The 25,243-nt window shown below is 34.9% G+C and overlaps 1 protein-coding gene across 2 annotated transcripts; it reads right to left on the bottom strand.

Annotated features, from left to right (window-relative positions):
* Positions 1-873: 873 nt before the first annotated feature.
* LOC112640666 (olfactory receptor 5AC1-like) lies at positions 874-9,117 on the bottom strand. 2 transcript variants are annotated; one of them, XM_049105501.1, is made up of 5 exons: positions 8,734-9,117; positions 7,584-7,685; positions 6,155-6,259; positions 2,653-3,592; positions 874-2,349 (listed from the first exon to the last, which is right to left on the bottom strand). In XM_049105501.1, coding segments are annotated over exons 3-5 (948 nt in total). In that variant the 5' UTR covers positions 6,156-6,259; positions 7,584-7,685; positions 8,734-9,117; the 3' UTR covers positions 874-2,342. The 2 variants fall into 2 exon arrangements, with proteins under 2 accessions (XP_048961458.1, XP_048961457.1); XM_049105500.1 differs by lacking the exon at positions 7,584-7,685.
* Between the last annotated feature and the right edge of the window lie 16,126 nt (positions 9,118-25,243).

The following is a 25,243-nucleotide window of genomic DNA, read 5'->3' as shown; positions in this document are numbered from 1 at the left end:
AGTTTAAGTCTCTACTCTACTCTGATATCTTCTGCACTTTCTTTTTTCCTTGTCTTAGGCAATTCATTTATTAAAATAAAAGAAGATATTATGATATAGCAAATGACTAGATTCTGCAGGACCACATGGGTGTGTTTAGGAGGCATCCAGGAGTCTGCCTGTGGCTTTGACTTACCATTGCTTTCTCCCCTTTTTAGCAGAAATGCCAACTAGTCTCCCCAGGCATACTCCCCTAAAACAGGCCCAGTCATCTCTCTCTCTCCATCCTGACTGGAGAAATAAACTTTTCCCACCAAACATGGCCAGCTTCATTTCACTTCTTCTTCAAACTGGCCACCAGGGTTTGGTCTGGCTAACCCATGCCAGCCTTGTGCACAGGGGGTAACATCCATTTTCTATCCATTGCTTTTACACTAGAAATCAAGATTCAAATTGGACCTACAGGAGAAAAGCCCATTGGATTTCTAGGCTAGGCCATAATTTCCTGTGGCTTCTTTTTTCCAGTATTATAGCACAGGGACAGGACCTGTGGGCAGAAGGAGCTGCCCTGTGATTGTGAAAAGCAATTGATTATATACTTTTAGGTTGGGGGAGCTAGAGAAAAAGAAGTCTCCAAAGAGATTTTCATATGTTAAAGAAGATTTACATGATGTGTTATTTTGACCAAACTTCAATGTATTTTTGCTTATTTTTCTCTGCACTTATATCTTTTTCTAGAATATCTAAAAGATTTACGTAATTCTCCCCAAAACTCCTGGAAGTTAAGTTAGCTATTGCTGCTTATCTGTTTTATATAAAATACGTGGACTTGGGCTTTTCTTTGTTTGAAGATTTTTAACTAAAAATTCAAATTAAAAAAAACCCACACAACTATTCAGGTGATCCATTTATTCTTAAATAAGCTTTGATAGTTTGTATATTTTCAGGAAATTTGTTCATTTCATCTAGTTGACATAATTTTTGTACATACAGTTATTCAAGATATGTCTTTAGCATCTATAATGATGTATCTTCTTTCTCTTCAGATATTTGCATTTTTGGTCATTAGTAACTCAAGTCTTTTCTTGGCCAGTTTGGCTAAAAGTTTATCAATTTTATCAATCTTTTCAAAGAACAAGGCTCTTCTTTATTCATTTCTCAGTTGATAGACATTTGGGCTCTTTCCATAATATGGCTATTGTTGATAATGCTGCTATGAATATTAGGGTGCATGTATCCCTTTGAATCCGTATTTTTGAATCCTTTGGGTGAATACCTAGCAGTGCAATTGCCAGATCATTTCTTACACTACACACAAAAAAATAAATTAAAAATGGATGAAAGACCTAAAAGTCAGATACGAGGTCATCAAAATCCTAGAGAAGAACACAGGCAGCAACCTCTTTGACCTCAGCCATAGCAACTTCTTACTAGATATACCTCCTGAGGCAAAGGAAACAAAAGCAAAAATAATCTATTGGGACTTCATTAAGATAAAAATCTTCTAAGCAGTGAAGGAAACAATCAACAAAACTGAAAGGCAACCTTTGGAATGGGAAGAGATATTTGGAAAAGACATATCTTGTAAAAGGTTATTCTCCAAAATATATAAAGAACTTATACAATTCAACATGCAAAAACCAAATAACCCGAGTGCACCTGGGTGGCTCAGTCAGTTGGAGACTCTGACTCTCCATCTCAGCTCATGTCTTGATCTATGATCTATGATCTAAGCCCCATTTAAAAAATGGGCAGAAGACATGAATAGACATTTTTCCAAAGAAGCCATACAGATGGCCAACAGACACAAGAAAAGATGCTCAACAGCACTCATCATCAGGGAAATATAAGTCAAAACTATAATGAGAGATCATCTCACACCAGACAGAATGGCTAAAATTAACTAACACAGGGAAAAACAGGTGTTGGCAAGGATGTGGAGAAAACAGAACCCTCTTATATTGTTGATGGGAATGCAAACTGGAAAAGTAGTAAGGCTTTTGATATGCAGACTCTGGACAATTATCTTGGCTAGTCACACCAGTTTCAAATAAAGAAACATGCAAATGTCTCCCACGATAAAATTACAAACTATTATATCTAATTTAGAGGAAATTTACAAAGAGTAAAAAACATAAATTCTAAATACTTAGTTCTATTTTTCATTAAGAATTCAGTTCTGTGTGATATTAGATATCCTTCCATTGAAACAAATCTCCTTTGAAGCTGACTTTCATCACATGGCACTCAGAAACTGCCCTAGACACTGTCTTCTACTAAAACTATAAAGCCAAAGCTAATTTGCATAACTTCACATCCCTTGTATTTTGCAAAGTTTGAAAAGAGCAAGTTTAAATTTTGCCCTAAGAACTATTTATGTATTTTTTTTTTTTTTTTTTTTTTAAGATTTTTTTTTTTATTGGTGTTCAATTTACTAACATACAGAATAACACCCAGTGCCCGACACCCATTCACTCCCACCCCCCGCCCTCCTCCCCTTCTACCACCCCTAGTTTGTTTCCCAGAGTTAGCAGTCTTTATGTTCTGTCTCCCTTTCTGATATTTCCCACACATTTCTTCTCCCTTCCCTTATTTTCCCTTTCACTATTATTTATATTCCCCAAATGAATGAGAACATATAATGTTTGTCCTTCTCCGACTGACTTACTTCACTCATTTATGTATATTATTCTCCTCAAGGCACCTATCACCTCTTTGTTTCTCAGACTGTAAATAAAAGGATTTAGTAGGGGAATTATTATTGTGTAAAATACAGAATACATTTTATCTTGATTTTCAGCTGGCCCAGACCCAGGACGCACATACATGAAGAATAGGGTGCCATAGAACAAGGAGACAGAGAGCAGGTGGGCGCTACATGTGGAGAAGGCTTTGCTCCTGCCCTTTTCAGACTTCTTTTTCAGGATGGCAAAGAGGACATAGGAATAAGAGATGATAATAGTCATGAAAGTGAAAAACTGTATAAAGACTGAAAATATAAAAATCAGGAGCATATTAACTCTAGGGTCAGTACAGGAAATCTTAAACAATTGTAAAATTTCACAGTAGAAATAATGTATTACATTAGACTTGCAGAAAGTTAATCTACATAACAAACTGACATGCATCATAGGGTGCAGAAACCCAATAATATATGAAACACTTAATAACTGAATGCAGAAGATATTGGACATAACCACTGGATAAAGCAAAGGGTTGCATATGGCTACATAGCGGTCATAGGCCATCACTACCAGGAGGAAACACTCTGTGTTTGCACTGGAAGCAAAAATATAAAATTGGGTGATGCACTCAACCAGTGATATCATATGATTCCTAGATAAAAAATCCATTAGCATCCTGGGAGTCACAGAAGATGAGGAACAAGCATCTGCAAAGGCCAAACTGCCAAGGAGTAAGTACATGGGGGTGTGAAGATGGGGGTCCTTCCAGATGAGAAAAATCAGTGCCAGGTTGCCCACCATGGTGGTGAGGTAGATGATCAAGAACACCAGGAACAGGGGGACCTGCAGTCCTGGATGATCTGTAAGCCCTGTGAGAACAAACTCAGTCACCTGTGTTCTGTTTCCATCAGATTCACTGAAGCTGATCACTGAAATGAAAGAATAAGTGAAGAACACAGTCATAAACTACCATGAAAATAATCACATTTTATTTGAAAATAAATGTATCTTCGTTCTTTATATATCCCTTTTAATCAGAACGTTTACCTTTATACTTGAGTATTCTTTACACACAATATGTGTTTGGGCAACTGTTCCTAAAAAATAGGGGGAATATATCTATATGGAATTCATTACTTGTTATAAGAGAAATGGGCTTACATTTTGATTTGGAAAATAATTGATTATAATTTAATAATCATCCTCTAATTTTAAAATCTTTAATAAAAATTAAAAAATAGAATTAAGCTTTTTAAATATGTTAGGAGTACCAGGGTGGCCCAGGCAGTTAAGTGTCTGACTCTTGATTTCAGCTCAGGTCATGCTCTCAGGGTTGTGAGATTGAGCCCTGCATGGGGCTCTGCGCTGGTTGTGCGGTCTGCTTGGGATCCTCTCTCTCCCTCCTCTGCCTCTACCCTGCCCCACTGCTCATGTGCATGTGCATGTGCATGAGCTCTTTATCTCTCTAAAATACATAAATATATATATATATAAATAAATAAATAAATAAATAAACTAAAGATTAGTTATTAAAACCAATAGCATACATTCTATGTAATACAGTATGTCTTTTAAATTAAGAGTAGATTGAAATGCTTACTCTGACCATTATTGTACAGTATTTTTTAGAAACTGCAATATATCAGGTCACCTGGGTGACTCAGTGTCTGAGCGTCTGCCTTTGGCTCAGGGCATGATCCCAGGGTCCTGGAATCAAGTCCTACATCAGGCTCCTCACAAGGAGCCTGCTTCTCCTTCTGCCTGTGTCTCTGCCTCTCTGTCTGTGTCTCTCATGAATAAATAAATAAATAAAATCTGAAAAAAAGAAACTTCAATACACCTAAGATATAAAAAAGATACAATGAAATGTCATAAAATTGTGGGAGATAAATTCATATTTTTGCTAATGTTATATCATTATAACCAAATAACATTATGACTTTACTAGATAAAAAATGAATATATAAGTGATAACTTTTTTCTATACAAACAAGGAAGAGGAAAAAAGGGAAATATATAATAACCATACACTTTAAAATACATTGAAATAGTTTTAAAGTATGTAATACCTATGTTAATAAAATTGTACAAAATTAGCAAAGGCAATTTCTAAAGAAACAGACAAAATATATTCTCAGATAAGAAGACTTAGTATTATAAAAATGTCAGTAGAATTCAATTTAATTTCAGTTAGAATCATAATTGCTTTTTAAAAAGATTTTGGTTATTTATTTGACAGAGAGATGACAGAGATTTATTTGACAGAGAGATAGCACAGCAGGGGGAGCAGAGGGAGAAGGAAAAGCAGGCCCCTCTGAGCAGGGAGCCTGATGTGGGGCTTGGTATTATGACCTGAGCCAAAGACAGACACTTAACCCACTGAGCCACCCAGGTGCCCCCGGATTGCTTTTTAATGTGATAGCATAAGCATCAAGTTCTTATAAAATAAGAGTATTTTGAAGAGACAAGGAAAATATCTACAGTATGCAAGTCAAGTGTGCAGTGGCAAATGTTAAAACAAAGTCATTTTATAGAATATAATAGGACATGGATAGGAAATAAAAATTCCAAAGATTGATTCAAGAATATGTATTAGAATTTAATATAGTATGTGATGATTTTTCAATTGAGACTGATGCTTTATTCAATAAATATTGTGGTTATATTCGCCTATCTGAAAAAAAAAGTAAGAATAGCTTCCTTTTCTATGTTTGTTTTAAAATTGCTGCTGGAATGGGGGTGCCTGAAGGATCATTCAGTTAGGCGTCTAAATCTTGATTTCAGCTCAGGTTACCATCTCAGGGTCATGAGATCGGGCTCCACATCAGGCTCCACACTCAGCGTGGAGTCTACTTGAGATTCTCTCTCTGCCTCTTCCCCTTCCTCTGATCTCTCTCTTAAAACAAACAAAATCTAAAATCACTCCTGGATCAAGGACTAAAAAGTACAAACTAAAAAAACAAATATTTTAAACATTCTAAGAACATTCATAAAATAAATATAATTTAAATATATTACAAAAATCTTTGACTAATATAAGAAACCCATAATAAATATATAATGTGTTTAATCTAATGTTTAAATTCATAAAAATAGAGTATGTATCAAATCTTTCACAAAGTAAAAGATGAATAAAACTGGAAATCATGTGCAATTAATAGCTAAAATATTTGTACCTATCACATGCAAAGAAATATTACTAATTGGTAAGAAAAGTCAAATAACTCAATGGAAAAAAATGGAATTGAAAGGAAAAGTCACAGAAGACTATGTCAATACATTCAATAAATGTGGGAAAAGATTCTCACCTTCACCAATATGCAAGATGTGCAAATAAAACAAGACATTATTTTTCATTCCTCAGATTAGCAAAATCTACTAGTTGTCAAAACCTGGAAAAGGACACTTTCCCACTTCTGGTAAAAATGTAAATTATTAAGACTTTGAAGAAACAATTTGGCAATATTTTTTAAAAATAAAAATACACATACTTTTCAACCCAGTGATCCATGCCTTCAATCCATTCTATAGCAATAACATATCATTTCATAGGGAGAGAAGTCTACTGCATCCTTGTTCATCATGGTGGCAAAAGACTGGAAATAATAAGTAAACCAAAAGGATGAAGCAATAGTTGAACAAATCCTAATACTAATCAATATTGTAGCAGTCATTTAAAATGAGTTATTGCTCTACCACTTGTTTCAAAGAAATTTCCACAATTGTTAGGAATGTGAAAAAAAATAAAATGCAGAGAAATGTTTTTAATATTATCCCACTAAACAAACTGGCAATATCTTAAAATTCCCACTCTGTACATCTATGAACACATGCACTCATATACATTTGCAAATAACCATAAGAACATAAAGACTGTGTGAAATGATAGACACTAGCTTGTTAATATTTATTGTCTGGTGTAGGTGAGAGGAGAGTAATAAAGCAAAGGGAAACAGAAATAAACGATACCTCCAAACAGCTTTTTTTTTTTAAGATTGTATTTATTTATTCATGAGAAACAAAGAGACAGAGAGGTAGAGACACAGGCAGAAGGAGAAGCAGGCTCCATTCAGGGAGCCAGACGTGGGACTCCATCCCAGGTCTCTAGGATCATGCCCTGGGCCGAAGGCGGCGCTAAACCACTGAGCCACCCAGGCTGCCCCCCGAACAGTTTTTGTGATAAAGATACAACATATATTGTCATCCTATTTATACAATTATAGATATTTATATATGGTCAAAGACATATATTTAAGAATAGTCATAAGAGTTTTGATAGTGAAGAAGAGAAAAGGAGAGAAATAGGAATACTTTTATTGCATTAGTAGGTGGCAATAAATATTTTAATGAAAAATGGGAATTAATCATAAGTAAATTTTATTTACATATTTTCTGTATTGTAAAAAATAGAAAAATGTTGGATTCTGTAGCAAATGCTTGTGAATATTTTCGATCATATTTGAAATCATCCATTGAGAGTGATTTCTCTTTCTCACTCAGTCAGATTTTTTGTAAATGAATAAAGTTAGGTATACAAGCACAGATTTTTTTTAATTAAATTAAACTATTTAAATTAAAATTAAACTTTTAAATAGTTTTCTTCATGTTCAGGTACATTTCTTTCTTGATATGTTGGTTAATATCTTATAATTTTTACCCACATTATAGATGGAATATTTGATGTGGCCTTTAAATACTTTGATTTTGTTCTATGACCTAAAAATTTTGTCTAAAAGTAAGTCCAAAAGAAGAGATCCCAAGAGATTTAGAAGTGAACACACAGACTCAGATCACCTAGAAGGAGAAAATCTGCCTGTAATTTGATGAATATACTCATTGTCTCTCAAAGTAAAATGAATAACATAATTTTATACACATACTTCTTACTGATTAAAATGCATAAAAATTTCACCTATTTACCAAAATTGTATTGTTTAACTTTAAAACAGGTCCAGAGGCAATATTTGTCTTAATGGTTCTACATTAGGGAGAATTGTGGGTTATTTTCCATCTTCTCTGAGACTAGAACAAGAAAAAATCAGCGTTAAAAATTTATCTTTTAAAATATATGCCATTGAGAAGCCCTGAAACAAATGAGAAGCAAGGAGACTGACTGAAATGTCTCCTCTAAAAATTGGCCTAATGGGGCACCTGGGTGGCTCAGTGGTTGAGCATCTGCCTTCTGCTCAGGTCATGATCCCAGGGGTCCTGGGATCGAGTCCCACATTGGGCTCTCCACAGGGAGCCTGCTTCCCCCTCTGCCTGTGTCTCTGCTTCTCTCTCCGTGTCTCTCATAAATAAAATTTTTAAAAATCTTTTTTAAAAATTGGCCTAATGGACACTGATGGCAAGTCATTTAATTTCCAAGGTAGAGGTTTTGACCAAGTGAGACTACTTAGCTTCCTTGACAATGTTAAACCCATAATTGACACACCCTATTTTCATAATTAGGCTAAGAACTATTAAGTGCTTAGATCTTTTCCATATCTATCTATCTATCTATCTATCTATCTATCTATCTATCTATCATGTATCTATCTCATCTATTCTATATCTATCCATCTATCTATATCTATATTATGTATAGATATGTGTTTATATATAAGAATATATATAGATATAGGTATACACTGTATGTGTGTATGTGTGTAGGGATAAATATATACTATTTATAAGGGCTAAAGTGGTGAATTTAGTCTTTTCATGATTCCACGAACAAATTATGGAAGTTTTAGCAGCATAATTTAGTTGTCATTACCCTGACAAAGAAAATTTTCTAATAGTATGAAATAATACCTGAAACGCTTGAGTCATTATCATTATTTTTTCCATTTGTCTCATTTTTCTATTATCTCATGTTTACTATTAAAAAGAAATATTATTATATGTCTCTTCAACAGTCAAACACTTAGTATTTGTGACAAGCATCCAGAATTGTCTAACCTGAAGAGAAACAGAAAATCTCATAGGGTTATCAGGATTTTCATTTCTTACCTGGATATCTCATTTTCAAATAAGCCAATTGAAAAACTACAAATAGTGAAAATTAGACAGATCCTAGTGTCCTTACCTAGTTTATTTAAGTCTTTTGGAGACAGAAATGATAAGGTTTGTTGAAGGAAAGATGTGGGTTCTCAAAGGAAAAAAAAGAAAAAATGTAAATTTCCCTCTACCACACTTTACATTAGGGCCAAGTCATCTTTATGAGTTGCCAAATTGACGAAGCTGCTGGCTGTTTCCACATCCCGGTATTTCCTCTTAAAACCTTTAAGTGAAGAAAAGTGGCAGGTGCAGAATGAAGCAGTGATTCCTTGTGCAAAGATTTTCCTTGGAAATCTCAACTGCAGGGAGATATTTATTTGTTCTCTTTCAAATCTATTCATAAAAAAGAAGAAGAAAATCTTTGGAATTCCCTCAGTGGAAGTTACCAATGGATTCCCTGTGTGATGGAGGCAAAGCTGTTCTACTGGGCATTGTGAGCTAATCAGGGAATAGCCCAGACATATCAGGTGTAACAATTAGAAGCACACTTTGTGTCATTGAGTTCCTTGTGAGGGCGACATGACAAACTGCCCCTGAGGAGTTTTTAGATCATATTCATTTCCTTTCTTTTATTGCTCTTGGTGTTGCCTCATCCCAACCATCTGATAGTTTCTTCAAACATCTCATGAAACTCAGAATGTCCAGATCCAAATTCAATCTTTTCCAACACTATCACCAAATGTGGCCCTCAGCCTGTTTTCCCATTCTCAGTTAATGGCATCATTGTTACCCTATTTTTAAAGAAACCAACCTGAAACCCATTCTTTGACACTGAATTTCCCCTTGAATTCTGTCAAAGTCATTATCCAACCCATAGCTTTTATCTCTTTAATATCTGGTGAAACCATTCACTTCTCTCAAAATCCAAGAAAACCCTATTGCCCACCTTGAGTACGGACATAACCTTTTAATAATCTATGTGTGTTTTCTAATATTTGCTCCTACCATTCTCTGCATTTGAGCCAATGTCATCTTTATAAAATGCCAAACCATTAAAATCAGCACCATTCCTACACCCATGGATGCAACTCCATTTAAACCCTTAAATACAACTTATGATGACTCTTAGAAGAAAGATCAAAGTCTTTTTTTTTTATGGATTTTTTTTCTTCTATCATGTGTAGTTTTTTTTAATTTATTTTTTATTGGTGTTCAATTTACTAACATACAGAATAACCCCCAGTGCCCATCACCCATTCACTCCCACCCCCCGCCCTCCTCCCCTTCTACCACCCCTAGTTCGTTTCCCAGAGTTAGCAGTCTTTACGTTCTGTCTCCCTTTCTGAAGATCAAAGTCTTTAAGCCTGTATTTCCCTTCCTTCATCCTAAAACGTATCCAATCATCCTTTATACAAAGTTTTTGTCTAATGTAGTTAATGGACTCTTTAGGTGAATGAGTCTGAAATTTCTTTGACAACACAATTGATTCAAGAGCTAAAGTTAAAAATCAAAATTACAGTAAATTAAAAAGTTAAAAACCATGGCTTCTGTATATGCAGCATTGATGAGAAAAAAAAAATTTAGTTTGTCCTTTTGTTTTTCTAATCTTATTGTAAGAATGTAAGGAGTTGGGGCACTATGTGGCTCAGTCCATTAAGTGTCTGACTCTTGATTTTGGCTCAGGTCATGATTTCAGGGCCCTGAGATGGAGCCCTGTGTTGGGCTTGTGCTGGGCATGGAGGCTGCTTAAGATTTTCTCTCTCCCCTGCCCCCCCACCAGCTCTTTCTCTTTCTCTCTCCCTCTTAAAAAAAAATGTAAGGAGTTCTCTTTAAACAGTGGCTAAGCTGCCAGCCTCTCTCCAAACCCATTAGAATTCTGCCTTTGTGTGAGGAATACGCTCTTTTGTGATGAGGCAGACAGAGGCTGACAGAGCCCAAGAAGCCAGGTAGAAGTCCTAACAGCGCCCACTGACTGGCATTACATTTTCTGCAGTGATATGAAAGGTCATAAGATATTCCAACAGGTCATAAGAAAATGGCAAACAATAATTATGAATTTTTCCTTTCACTGTCTTGGACATAGTGAACCATACAACAAAAATCTGATCTAGGTAGGAGATAGTAGAACCCTGAATTTCTGACAGATAATAGGATTGATGGCTCAGTATTCTTGAGCTGCAAAGGCTTCCTCTGAGAAGTAATTACTTGTGGTGTCGTAACTGTGAGATTCACTCAGTGAAACGGGAAATTATCCTGTCTGTGGGTAGCTTTGTGGATTGTGCAAATTTCATACCAGATGACTAATAATTCCTCATCAGAGCAGTAACTTTTAAACATGGCAGGATATTTGACTCTCAGCCACAAAGGCTTTCGTATCCAGTTCAGTTGGAAGCTTCTTTCTTTTTTTGTGTGTATTTTTTATTGGAGTTCAACTTGCCAACATATAGTATAACACCCAGTGCTCATCCCGTCAAGTGCCCCCCTCAGTACCCATCACCCAGTCACCCCATCCTCCCGCCCACCTCCCTTTCCACTACCCCTTGTTCATTTCCCAGAGTTAGGAGTCTCTCATGTTCTGTCTCCCTCTCTGATATTTCCCGCTCATTTTCTCTCCTTTCCCTTATAACCCCTTTCACTATTTCTTATATTCCCCATATGAATGAAACCACATAATGTTTGTCCTTCTCCGACTGACTTACTTCACTCAGCATAATACCCTCATTCCATCCCTGTTGAAGCAAATGGCGGGTGTTTGCTTCAACGTCATGTCGTTTCTAATGGCTGAGTAATATTACTTTGTATATGTAGACCACATCTTTATCCATCATCTGTCGATGGACAACGAGGCTCCTTCCACAGTTTGGCCATTGTGGACATACCTAGGAATAAACCTAACCAAAGAGATAAATGATCCTTTTTCTCTTTGGCCCATTTCTAAATGGGCCATTTCTGCTCCATATTAAGATTGTATTATACCCTAATAACTACAGAACACTTCTGAAAGAAATTGAGGAAGACACAAAGAGATGGAAAAATATTCCATGCTCATGGATTGGAAGAATATTGTGAAAATGTCTACACTACCCAGGGCAATGCACACGTTCAGCTGGAAGCTTCATTCCCCCCACCCTCCTGAAGAACAGGTCTAGCTCTCTCTCACTCAATCAGTGCCAGGGCCTTCATTCCGACTTCTGACTTTGGCTGTGGTTGACTTGCTTCACCATTTCACACAACGTGAATCCTGGGCCTGATGACTGCAACAGACTCCTGACCTCAGTGAATTGATGATGTCTCTTCTTCCCAGGTAGTAGCTTGTTGAATATACAGAGAGGATGCCTGGTGTGTTGAGGTGAGAATTTAAGTGAGAAGGAGCGGCCTCTGTTAATTCTGTGTGTTATACCACTAACACTCCTGACTTGTAAAAAATGAGGATTTTTGACTAGAGGATCCTAACTGCTTTACAAGACTACTCTCCATTGTGTCTGGAATCCCAAGGATTTTTTGCTTATTGAGCACTTAGGAAGTAGAAAAGCAGGGAGAGGAAGAAAATAATCATTCTTTCTTGTTTTGGCTGTAGTTTAGCCCCCCTGCCCACCCCCTTTTTTTTTTTTAGTGTATCACTGAGAGTAGAAAGGTGGAAATTTATGGGATGGATTTCCCTGTGTAAAAAGCAACCTTATTCCCAAGTATTAGAAGAAAGAAATTATCTTTTTGAATGGCCCATTTCTGCTCCATATTAAGAGTTTTTAATGCTTTTCCTCAGACCTTGGATCAGTGAGAAAGTGACAGAACAGCAACTTAGAGAGTTTTATTCTTCTCCCTATAGCCTAGAATGCTAATTAATATTTAATATATTGGCATAAATTTGCCCCACAATGTTTCCATTGAACTGCTATGATTTTAACTCAGTACAATGAAATGTTCCAGTGAATCAGACAAGCAGTGTGCTATTTATAGAACAGTTTCTTAACAGTGGCATTCATAGAAACAAGGCTCCATTAGTTTGGGTGATAGGATGGGATGTTAGATTTACATTTAATTTATCAGCCAATTTGCCTTTTTGTCAGATTTTATAGGGCACCACCTTTTTGAGTTCATTGATAATGTTGTCCAGCAGTCTATGGGCATGCCCACATATTAGATCATGTATTCAAATATAGTTCGGCTCTTATCAGGTTACTTCACTCAAAAACCATCTGAGTCATTGCAATTTGAATAAAACTACAAATCATCAGCCATTCAAAACTTCTCCAAGCTGTTTCCAACCTACCTTTTCAAGTCCATCTCCAAAACTTACACGTGCCAAAGGTACAAAAAACACTCAGATATCTTAGGATATTGTTCAATGTTCCTATTGTATTCATGTCAAGTGTCCATTATCTATTTTTCTCTCAGTTTTATTACAAATGGGTAACATTTCCTCTGCTATCTCTTCCCCTGATTTATATCATAAGATGACTACTCATCTGGCCCATACAGAAATTTCAGTACAGTTTTGAGTACCTAGCCTAATTAATATTATAGTCTCATATATTCTCAACTGAAAATGACATGCATAGTGATGACATAAACCATATTCACATGGCCTGACCCCATGTATCTTTAGGCATAGAATGGATATACAGAGAGATGAAAAAAAAAACAGAAACAATAGAAAAATGATGAGGTGCCTGTAGATTGAAAGGTCTTGAATTATGTGACTTTTCTAATCTGCTGTTGCCAAGGTGGTACCCACACATAACACCAACTGTAAACTCTGGGCATGGAAGCTACTTAAAAAAATAATTGTGTATAAATAGTACTTCTAATAATGATTTTTCCATTGATGTTATCTGTCAGAATAAAAATAGCAATTAATACTTATCAGAAATTTTAACTCTACTTATTGCTAGGTATTTGTGTATATGCTTAGACAAATATTTTAATGTCGGCAGGAAGGGTACTTAATTAAAAGTACTTAAGTGACTGCAATTACCTTAAAATGCTGTAAAAACTTTTGTATTTAAAACTCATGAACTTGATACTATTTAATCACAAATAATATTTTGTATGTAAAAGTCTTACAAAGCAAGAATAATGCAGCTGGAAATGCTTGGGTTATATGGAAGGCTTTTAAAAGACTTTACATGCACTTCAAACAGTTTCCAAAAAGGGCTATCCTTGGAGGTAGAGCTCTCATGCATTTACTCATCTGATAATTATCTACTGAGATATGATATAACAGTAAATGCAACTGAAATATTGCTTCATTCTTGACTATAGATGAAAAGCATATCATACATTCTGACTACTAACTGGGTGTTTAAAAGACTATAAATTGCTTAAAGTCATCAATCATATTTTTATAGCATAGTCATGTAAAGTTTACACATTTTCCATTTTTTCTTTTTTTTAAAGATTTTATTTATTTATTCACAAGAGGTAGAGTCATAGACAGGGAGAACTAGGCTCCCTGCGAGGAACCTGATGCAAGACTCAATCCCAGGACCTGGGGATCACGACCTGAGCCAAAGGCAGACGCTCAACCACTGAGCCACCCGGGTGCCCCTATTATTTCTTATGCTTGTTTTGGATTTACCTTGTCTTTCTTGTTCTGGTTTCTTAAGGCGGAAGGTTAGGCTGTTTATTTCAAAACTTTTTCTGCTTTTACAGCTATAAATTTCCCTTTAAGTACTAGTTTAGCTACATCCTGTAGTTTTGATGTGTTTTTATTTCCATTCATCACAAAATAGTTTCTAATTTACATTTTGTCTTGGAGTCTCTTTTGTCTAATATTAGTGTAGCCAACTCTAGCTTTCTTATGGCTGTTTGCATGTTATAACTTTCTTTGCTTAGAAAAATGAAAGCCATTTGGGTCTTTGAATCTAAAGTACATCTGTGGATAGAATGTGGTTGTATCTTGTATTTATGATGATGACAATGTGATGATGTCCAATAATCTTTGCCTTTTGGTGGACTGTTTATCACATTTAAAGTTATATTGATATAGTTGGATTTACTTCTGCCATTTACTTTTTGTTTTTGATATATCTTATGTTATTTTTCTCTCTTTTCTCCTTTGTTGCCTTTTTTGACACCAAACAGATATTTTCTAGTGTATCATTATAATACCTTTAATGAGTTTTAAATATAATTTGAATTACTTTCTTAGTAGGTGGTTTAGGGCTTATAATAGTGTATCTTCTCTTATAATCTTCTTCAAACTCACATTAACTTAAAACCAGTAAGATAAGTAAGTCTTATACTGTTATATCCATATGTTACAGACCCCTTGTTCAATGATTGCTGAATATAATGTTTTGACTCTTAAATTAGCTGGCACACAAAAGGAAAGAAAATATATAGAGAAAATTTGTTATATTAATCTTCTTAACTATCATTTCTGGTTATCTTTAGTTACTGTATGGTGTAATTTCCTTATTCTAGAATATCTTTGTTCCCACATGCTTCCTTTGTCTTCTGATTTACTATTACTTTTTTATTTTCTGTGTGGATTTAAGTTACTGTCTAATGTTACTTATTTTCAGCCTAAAAGATATCCTAAATTAGGGTAGGTTTACTAGCCATGCATTCTCTCATTTTTTGTTTATTCTAGAATATTTTTATCTTGCCTTAATTTTTACAAGATAGTGTTGCTGGGTAGAAGATACTTAGTTGAGAGTTATTTTTTTCTCTTAGTGCTTTGAATATATCATCCTACTGCATTCTAGTCTTTATTGTTTCTGATGAGAGTCAGCTGTTAATCTTTGTGATTCTCTCAAATGTGTTGAGGTATTTTTCTCTTTCTACTTTCAATGTTTTCTCTTAATCTATGGCTTTCGACATTCTAACTATGCCATGTCCAGTTTTTGAATCTCTGCATTTATCTTACTTGAAGTTTGTTGAGCTTCCTTGTTGTGCATGTTTATAATAACACACTTTGATCATGTTTTTCATTATAATTGAAAAATTGTTCCAGTCTTTCAGACTTTCTCCCATCTTCTGTAGGCAGAATCTCTTTCCCATGGAACTAGAGTAGGGTAGGATAGAAAAGTCACTCTTCACCAGCTTTCACTCATATCCTTCCTACAGAGAAGAAACTGTAAAGGTTAGAGGTGTAGTAGCAAAAACTGGTCCTGCCACTTGGCGAACACCACTGTCTCATATATTTTTCTGAAGCATGGAGCTGAAGGAGATGGAGTCTTTCAATATTCTTTGGCAGTCAGATACACTCAGAATAGCTCTTCTACTCTAGCAATTTAGAGGAAATACCACTTAGCTGCTAAGCTTGCTAGAATAGCTCTTTGACAACACAGACTTGAGTAGAAGGATGAGTGCAGTACTTAGCTCAAATGTCATGGCCTTTCACAGTTCTTACTGAGTTTCAACATACTTTGTTAAATAAATTCTTAATTTATTATAAATGCTTTGCTTATCTCCAGAGACTTTAAACTGCTAATTGGGCCAAGTTCCTCACATCATTCTAGCAGTCTCACTCTAAGAAAGATGTTTTTCTCTTTATCATTCACAATTATCATATTTGTCATTCACATCCTATCATACTGATAGATAAATTAAGCATTTGGCCAATTAGAGTGACATCAAATACTGCCTTTATTACTTATATCTATGTGTGTAAAGATATAGCTAAAACCAATGTGATCTACAAAAAGTCTGTGGAATTTTATCCCTATAATCATCTAAGAGTTAGGAAAAAGAACAGATTTTATAATTTAAATCTGTTGTTCTTTCTACTACAACATGCTGCTTATCTAAAAATAAGACTTTCTGAAATAAACAGAAGTAAAACTTTCACTATGTGCAGATGACATAACACTATATATAGAAAACCTTAAATGCTCTATCAAAAAACTACTAGACTGATAAATGAATTCAGTAAGGTTGCAGGATAAAAAATCAGATACAGAAATTGTTGCATTTCTATGCACAAATAATGAAGTAGCAGAAAGAGAAATTAAGAAAACATGTCACTTAAAATTATACCAAAAATAATAAAACACCTAGAAATAAACTTAACCAAGGACGTGAAAAATCTGTACCCTGAAAAATATAAAACATTGATGAAAGAGTTGAGGATGACAAATAGAAAGGTATTCCATGCTCATGAACTGGAAGAACAAATATTGTTAAAATGTCCATACTACTCAAGCAATCTTTAGATTTAATGCAATCCCTTCAAAATACCAACAGAACTAGAATACATAATTTTTTTTTCACAGAACTAGAACAAATAATCCTAAAATTTGTATGGAACCACAAAAGACACGAAATAGTCAAGCAGTCTTAAAAAGAAAAAAACTGGAAGTTTCACAATCCCAGATTTCAAGATATATGACAAAGCTGTAGTGTGGTACTGGCACAAAAATAGACACATAGATCAACAGAACAGAACAGAAAGCCCGGAGATAAACCTGATTATATGGTCAATTAATCTCCAACAAAAGGGACAAGAATTATGGAAAAAGATAGTCTCTTTAACAAATGATTTTGAAAAAAGCTGGACAGTTACATGCAAAAGAATTAAATTGGACCATTTTCTTACACCATACACAAAAATAAACTCAAAATGGATTAAGCACTTAAATGTGGGACCTGAAACCATAAAAATCCTAGAAGAGAACACAGGCAATAATTTTTCTGGCATCAGCCATGGCAATATTTTTCTAGATATGCCTCCTAAGGCAAGAGAAGTAAAAGCAAAATAAAATATTGGGTCTTCATCAAAATAAAAAGCTTCAAAGGAACAGTCAACAAAACTAAAAGACAGCCTGCCTAATGGGAGAAGATATTTGAAAATAACACATCTAATAAAGGGCTATTATCCAAAATATATAAAGGACTTATACAACTCAACATCCAAAAACCAAATAATCCAATTAAAAAATAGGCAGAAAACACGCACAGACATTTCTCCAAGGAACACATACAGATGGCCAATGGATACATGAAAAGATGTTCAACATCACTCATCATCAGGGAAGTATAAATCAAAATGACAATGAGATATCACCTCATACCCATAGAATGGCTCAAATCAAAAGCCCAAGAAACAATTATTGGTGGGCACCTGGGTGGCTCAGTGGTTGAGCATCTGCCTTTGGCTCGGGGCATGATCCTGGGGTCCTGGGGATCGAGTCCTGCATCGGGGTCCCTGCAGGGAGCCTGCTCCTCCTCTTTAAAAAAAAGAAAGAAACAACTATTGACAGATATGGAGAAAAAGGAACTCTCTTGCACTGTTGGTGGGAACGCAAACTGGTGTGGAAAACAGTGTAGAGGTTCCCTAAAAAATTAAAGGTAGAACTACCCTCTGCTTTTTTTCTTTGCCCATTTTCTTCTTTCCCATACCATAAGCTTCTCGGACACTTCTTATCATATAGTATAATGGTTAAGGGCAGGGGCCCTGGAACCAAATTGCCTGTGTTTAGTCATTTTCAGGCACTTCATGAGATTACTTACTTAATCTCTTTGTACTCCAGTTTCCTCATATGTAAAACAAGGACAAGATAGTTCTACTTTATAAGGTTCTATGAAGATTAAATAAGATAATACTTATACTAGGAACACTGCCTTACACGGGTGTCATATAAATGTTTGCTAACTGGATGGATCTTTATTATATCCCATATGAATGTAAATTTTATGTTTATATTTTAAAATCACATAAGAACATATGTATATTCTTTAAAAAATATGTATTCTTCCACAAATATATATGTATGAGTCTTCTCTATTCTGAGACTTATGTTAAGCTCTGTCACTTGAGAATATTCAATTCAATCCCATTGGTGATTACTGAAAGAAGAAAAAGCTCAGGAAATTCTTATAAGGTAATTCCCTAGAAACCCACTTTAGCACCATGTTCCTTTCAATCAAACGTTTTATTTAGCCAATGGAAGGAGAGAAAGGAATATAAAAAGAGCTTATAAATAGTTTTCCAGATTTCACTGCATACTTTTATGTCCTTTTATTCACAGTACTGATAATCTGGCCAGTACAATTCTAATAAGTATAATTAGAGTAATGAAGTGCATAGGTGGTTGGGAAAATGTACCTTATGCCATAAGTAATTTAGAATTAATCTTTAAGTCTCCTTTTCACTGTCCTGGTATATACACCCTCAGGGAGGGAGAGAGAGCTTAAAATGCTGGAGTATTAGTAGAACCTAAAAAAATATTTACTGAGGATTTCTGTACTTACGAATGGTTCAGGAAGCCATTGCCATTAGGGAATGTTATTTGGAGAAATTTTTTTTTTTTGGAGAAATTTAATATTAATGTGAAGGACAAAGAAAAGTAACTTGAATAGAATGATGCTCATTTGAATTGAAAAAAAATGTAAATTGCTCAAAATTAAAATTTTCCACAACAAAAAAAGAACATTATGGAAAGCAAGAAATATAGATTGGAGAATTAAAGAATGAAGACAGTAAAATTTATATGAAATGGTAGAAAGCTACTAGGAAGACAATAAGGGGAATTTCATGACATAATAAATTAGCCAAACATCTTTAGAGGTAGGAGGGTAGATACAGAATACTTTGTAAGGGAAGCTAAATAACTTACCTAAGCAGGAGTTGAGAAAGTTTTGGGCAAGATTTTGCTTTTTTCTTAAGTATATCTGGGAGAAGATAAGTAAACTAAAAATGTTACAGAGCAAACAATATAGAGAGAGCAAGCAAGATCAAATAAAGCAACATCACAGGGATTTTTGTTAATGTACACTAGTCTAGAATGACTATGATATAATATATATTTCATTAATTTTTCTTCTCTTTGTTCTCTGTTGAAAGTTGCAGAAATAAAGAAAAACAGTTACAATAGTTCCTCCCTGAACTTGACAAACCAAATTACAGCTATATCCATTTTAAACATTGTTCTGCTTTTTTTTCTTCCCAGAAGTATCTTCTGAAGAATTTCATTTTTGAAACTTTAGAGGATATCATACTGGTGAGTCAAAGGATTGAGAAAGTTTCTATCAGTAATAAGAATCTGATGACATGGACATGTTAAAGATTGAGAACTGGTCATTTCCAAATATACTGTAGAAGCCAGTTGACTATAGCTATCAATTTATTCCATAGTTGAGTTGTAAAGAGCCAGGGATGCTGATATTGATGGAGCTCAAGAAAGAATAAGCAAGTAAGAATCTGTAAATGACAAGGACCTGATTCAAATCAGGATTAATAAGAGTTGAAATTAATAAGGATTGAATTAATCAGTACCCGATGTAATTTGAATCTCAATTTAAAGTATCTCATTATCAGCCCAGCACTCATTTAGAGGAGATGTTTGGGGACTGATGGAAATGTCTGCTAATAATGCCCATTGCTCCTCACATAAGAACTGGAAAGTTATTTAGTGAAACTGTTACCTAATTTCCTGTCAGCAAACTTTTGCAAATTTCCCTTGGGTATTTTCTCATTATTTCAAATAATTACCATCCTCATGGCACACTGTTAAGGGTTTTTTCCCCATAGAAGCAAAGATGATCACTCTCAAGGCGGTACAACAGATGGTTTGAACATAAGATGTATTTCAATCATTATAGTTGGCTTCCTCCTTACTCTCCAAAAGTCCTAAATAAATTTACATGGAAAGAAGAGCTCCCTTGTGCCAGTATCTCCTCAGGTCAAGATCAAGTGACTTTTCCCTTGGCTAGTCTCTTCTCACTTAATTACTCACCTTGGACATTGACCTAAGGTTACCTCATTAGAGGATGGTTAACCATGCCAAAAAGACTTGCTCCAACATTTTCTGAGCCATTTAAAAATAGGCTTAAAAATTTAGCTTTATAGCCCACTAAAGTAGGAGATATGCATTTTTTTAATCTTCATCCCCAATTTACCTTCATTCCCCTTACATGATAATTTATAATCTTCAGTGCTCCAAGAATTCATTAATAAAACTTACATATATATTGACAACTAAATAAGTAACTGTGAAATATGATCATAGTAAATTTGTCCTGAAGTATATACATTCGCAAATTTTCAAGTATTCCATGTGCCCTCCCTATCTTTGTTTAACACCCTAAATAGCAGCAATGGTTCCCTGTTCTTTTATGGTAACTAATCCTCTGTGGTTGCAAAGTGATATTCGACAGAAACATATTGTCTGGCTAGTGATAGCCTTTGTGTTGTTTAGTGGGAATAAATAGCAATGGAACTTATAGATGACATGGATCAGTCTTGCTGCAGAATCCAGGTATTACATTTTTTGAAGGTTCAATTTTTATGGTCATATAAAAGATCTCTATCATCAATAGAGAAGATTAGTATGTTTGACTTCTTTGTCCTTCGCTTGAACTTTAATATCATATTGGTTCCAATATCTATTAATTACCATTATCCATTCCAATAATAGCAGGATCACCACATTGATTTAGTTTCTGTGTTTTTGTTAACAGTGCCTCATGTACTTGATATTACACTAAGTTTAATATCTGTGCAATTTAAAACTAGATTGACAAATACTAGTCAAGTAATCTCTCAAGCCAGCAACAGAATTTCAACATCTTTATAATCCAGTTTCCATGGATAAAGAGAAAAGTCCCATAAAGGATAAAGCATTCGTACTATAGCCTGGAACATCGTGGTTGACACAGATGGGAGAAATTATAAATCCAGGATTTGACACAATTTCTGTTCAAATAGTAAAGAATGCATGGAGATCCTTATTTTGCTATAAAGGATATAGTAGAATATAGAGATTTGTGAAGATCAAAATGTCCCAAACATCATTATCTTTCAGAAAAATAGTGGTTTCTATCCCAAGCCCTTAAAATGGATTTGACTTGCCTACATACCAAAGAATTTTTTTAAAGATATACAAGAGATTTAGTTGATTTATTTATACCCTGTGTCATCTAAAAGTAATGTTGGCTACTAAGAATTAATTTAATCCTTCTTATCCATATGGTTTCCATAAGATAATGGAAACTAGAAGAATCTAAGTCTCACCCACACACCTTCAAATTAAAAAAAATACTGATGAACAACAATAACAAATCTATAAAGAGGCACCTAGGTGGCTTAGGCAGTTAAGCGAATGACTCTTGGTTTTCACCCAGGTCATGATTTCATGTGTTGGGAGTTGGAGCCCCTTGTGGAGCCCTGCCTGGGGCTTCATGCTCAGCAGAAAGTCTGTTTGACAGTTCTATCTGTCTGCCCCTCCCCCAACTCAGGTGCACATACCTGTGTGCGCTCTCATTAAATAAATAAATCTTTTAAAAATATATACAGAAAAAACATATCAGTATACCCAGGAAACAGAAAATACTATGAACTTTAATTTACAGGTAAGCAATAAATTATACCTAAAACCCACTCTGGGACCTGAACCTGACTACAGAAAAGATGGAGACTCTACAGGGGGGAAAAAAAAAAAAAAAAAAAAAAAAAAAAAAAAAAAAAAAAAAAAAGCAGAACTGAGGCCTCAAAGTAGCAGAACATGGATAAAATCAATCCCAGAAATATGAAGTTCCATCTTGAGTGAAGAAAATACCAAGAACCAGCCAGAAACTTGATAGCTAAGAGTAAAGACTATGAGTTATCAATAGGAAAGTACCTAGAAGTGGACAAGAGTACAATAAGCAGTCTCAGTAAGAGCATCACCTCTAGGAGGTAGGATATGGAAGATGGAGGAAACCCTCTCAATGGTAGTAAAGAGACAGAAGGGAATTAGGCTCCTAAAGAGACAAAAGGGAATCACAAAATCCGAAGATACTTCAAATTCTCCTCCAAGGAAGGTCCTAGAAATCTGAAACTTATATTTTACTATAGGCCAACAGAAGAAGGGCATGGTGAACTACAAAAATCTGGTAAATAATCCAAACCCCTTCTACATGTCTATCAATACCTATAAGTGATGGTCCTGGAAAATAACATTTCAAAAGACCAGAAAGCAATTGAGAATATCCATAGTAAGCTATGATAAGATGAAAACTAATGCATTCCTGTATTTTCCCCCCTAAAAACACCCATACAGGAGAATATGATTGTAACATAGAATCACAGGATAACAACTCAAATTAAGTATCCTTAAACATGCAGATACATAAGAAAACTAATTCAAATTAAAAATTCTGAAACTAAGAACAGATATTAAGATGTGAAATAAGTTGACCAGATTCAGGAAAGAATTAAAGAAGAAAAAAAATATCCTTAGATACAGACTTACCTAAAAGGTGTTGAGAAAAGTATATATTTTTGAAAACATACTGTAAAATATTGAATGTGATAGCTGGTTTTTAACGATGGCCTCTGATGATCTAAATGTCATAGTATTCATGCTCTTGTGTAGTCCCACCTACACTGAATCTGGGCTGGCCCAATGTCAATGTCTCTCTAAACAATAGACGCAGCAAAAGTGATGCTGTGCTTATTGAAGCCTAAGAAGTTGCTTTCCCTTTGGATCCTGAGACAGAATATGGAGAGAGAGAGGCCCAAAGACTCCAATATGTCAGTTGAGCCCAGTGTTCCAGTCATTTTCATCAATGGACCAGATTTATGAATGAGCCATGGTGGAAAATCCAGAACAATTATGCTTACAGATTACTACAGATCAGCTGACATTATGTGGAGCAAAATACCTGCCCATTTGAGCCTGGCCAATCCACAGAATTGTGAGAGATAGTAATTAGATTGCTGGTAGGTCACGAAATTTTGGTCATTTTTTTACACATAAATAAGAGAAACATTCAAAACCCTTATGAAAAAAGCCAAGATGAAAAAAAAAAAAAAAGAATAAAAAGAAAAAAGCCAAGGGATAAAAACAAAAGTAAAAAGAGGTAAAAATGATCAGAGAAAAAATTATTCATATAGCTGATATACAAATAAAATCCAACTTATGTAATGAGTCACTGAAGAAGAAAAATAAATCAATTAAATAGTTATGACAATTATAATCTAAGAAAACTTTACAGAAATAAATATTTATATATTATTAATAAGTTCATTACATGCCTTGGAAAATTAGGTAATCCATTTGAGACAAAGCATATTAAAACTACTAAATTTTAAAGTAAAAGGAATAAATACTCTCTGGGCTTCCAGACAAAAGAAAGAAAATCAGGTTGGCATCAGACCTTCTTAATGGCAACATATAAATCCAGACATATGCAGTGGAGCAATATTTCTAGATATCTGGGAAAAGAAATTTTTAATGATTTGTTATTATAGCCTTATTTTTCTCCTTGTATTTAATCTTGCCCTGTTTTCGATCTGTTTTTTATGGACTCACCAGAAATGAACTTTCAAAATGTAACTTTTTATCTTGCTCATCACCTATCATTTGTACCTCCTTCACCTATTATAAATCCAGCTCATTAGCATAACAAGTGGTTTTCCATTGTCTAATCCCTGGTTAAATCTCCAGTATTATCTATGATACCACCATCCCCCATCACCTATGTTCCAGCTAAATTTAAACACGTTTCATACTTGGAGCATTATTTTTATATATTATGCTCCCTTGTTTTGACACAAGTGCCTTGTAGACTCTTGCTAACTCTTGTGCTTCTACTCCTACATCAATGCCATCTCTTCTAGGAATTTATTTCTAATTCTTCCTCATTATTACCATAAAATAGACTTGAGATGAATCTCCTTTACTCCAGCTCTATTCCTTGTGCTTCTTTTTTTTACAATTTTATTTTTAAGTAATCTCTATGCCCAACATGGGGATTGAATTCACAACCCTGAGATCAAGAGTCACATGCTCCACCGACTGAGCCAGCCAGGCACCCCTCCTCATCCTTCTTTTATGCCACTTTCATTCTCTTTTACAGTCACCATCTTGACAGTGCATTTCTTTCTCTAGACTGTCAGTTCTTTGAAAATAATAGCAAGTGGTTAAACTTATCAATTAGATGTTTCATAAGTTTTCTTGAACAAATACATGAATGATTGAACTAATTTATTGAACTATATTATTTCATATTAATATGAAATAGAATTATTATTATTATTATTATTCACATATGTGCAGAAGCAACTGCACACTTTTGGGATGATCAAGCTTTTCAGAATTATAAAGGAAATACTTTAGAAATGAAAGATGAAGAAAGACCTTCCATTTGAGGAAGAAGGGAGCAATAGTCACAGGAAAAAGTAAATTATTTAATGCAAGAATGCAGAATATTGCTTAGTTCCTTTATGGATCTTCACACTATGCTAAGAAATGTAGCCAAACTGTGGAAGGAGCCTCGGTGTCCATCGAAAGATGAATGGATAAAGAAGATGTGGTTTATGTATACAATGGAATATTCCTCAGCCATTAGAAACGACAAATACCCACCATTTGCTTCGACGTGGATGGAACTGGAGGGTATTATGCTGAGTGAAATAAGTCAATTGGAGAAGGACAAACATTATATGGTCTCATTCATTTGGGGGATATAAATAATAGTGAAAGAGAATAGAGGGGAAGGGAGAAGAAATGGGTAGGAAATATCAGAAAGGGAGACAGAACATGAGAGACTCCTAACTCTGGGAAACGAACTAGGGGTGGTGGAAGGGGAGGAGGGCGGGGGGTGGGGGTGAATGGGTGACGGGCACTGAGGGGGGCACTTGACGGGATGAGCACTGGGTGTTATTCTGT

Source organism: Canis lupus, chromosome 33 (genome assembly GCF_003254725.2).
Source record: "Canis lupus dingo isolate Sandy chromosome 33, ASM325472v2, whole genome shotgun sequence".
NCBI classification, from domain to species: domain Eukaryota; kingdom Metazoa; phylum Chordata; class Mammalia; order Carnivora; family Canidae; genus Canis; species Canis lupus.
This window is presented reverse-complemented; position numbering and strand designations above follow the sequence as displayed.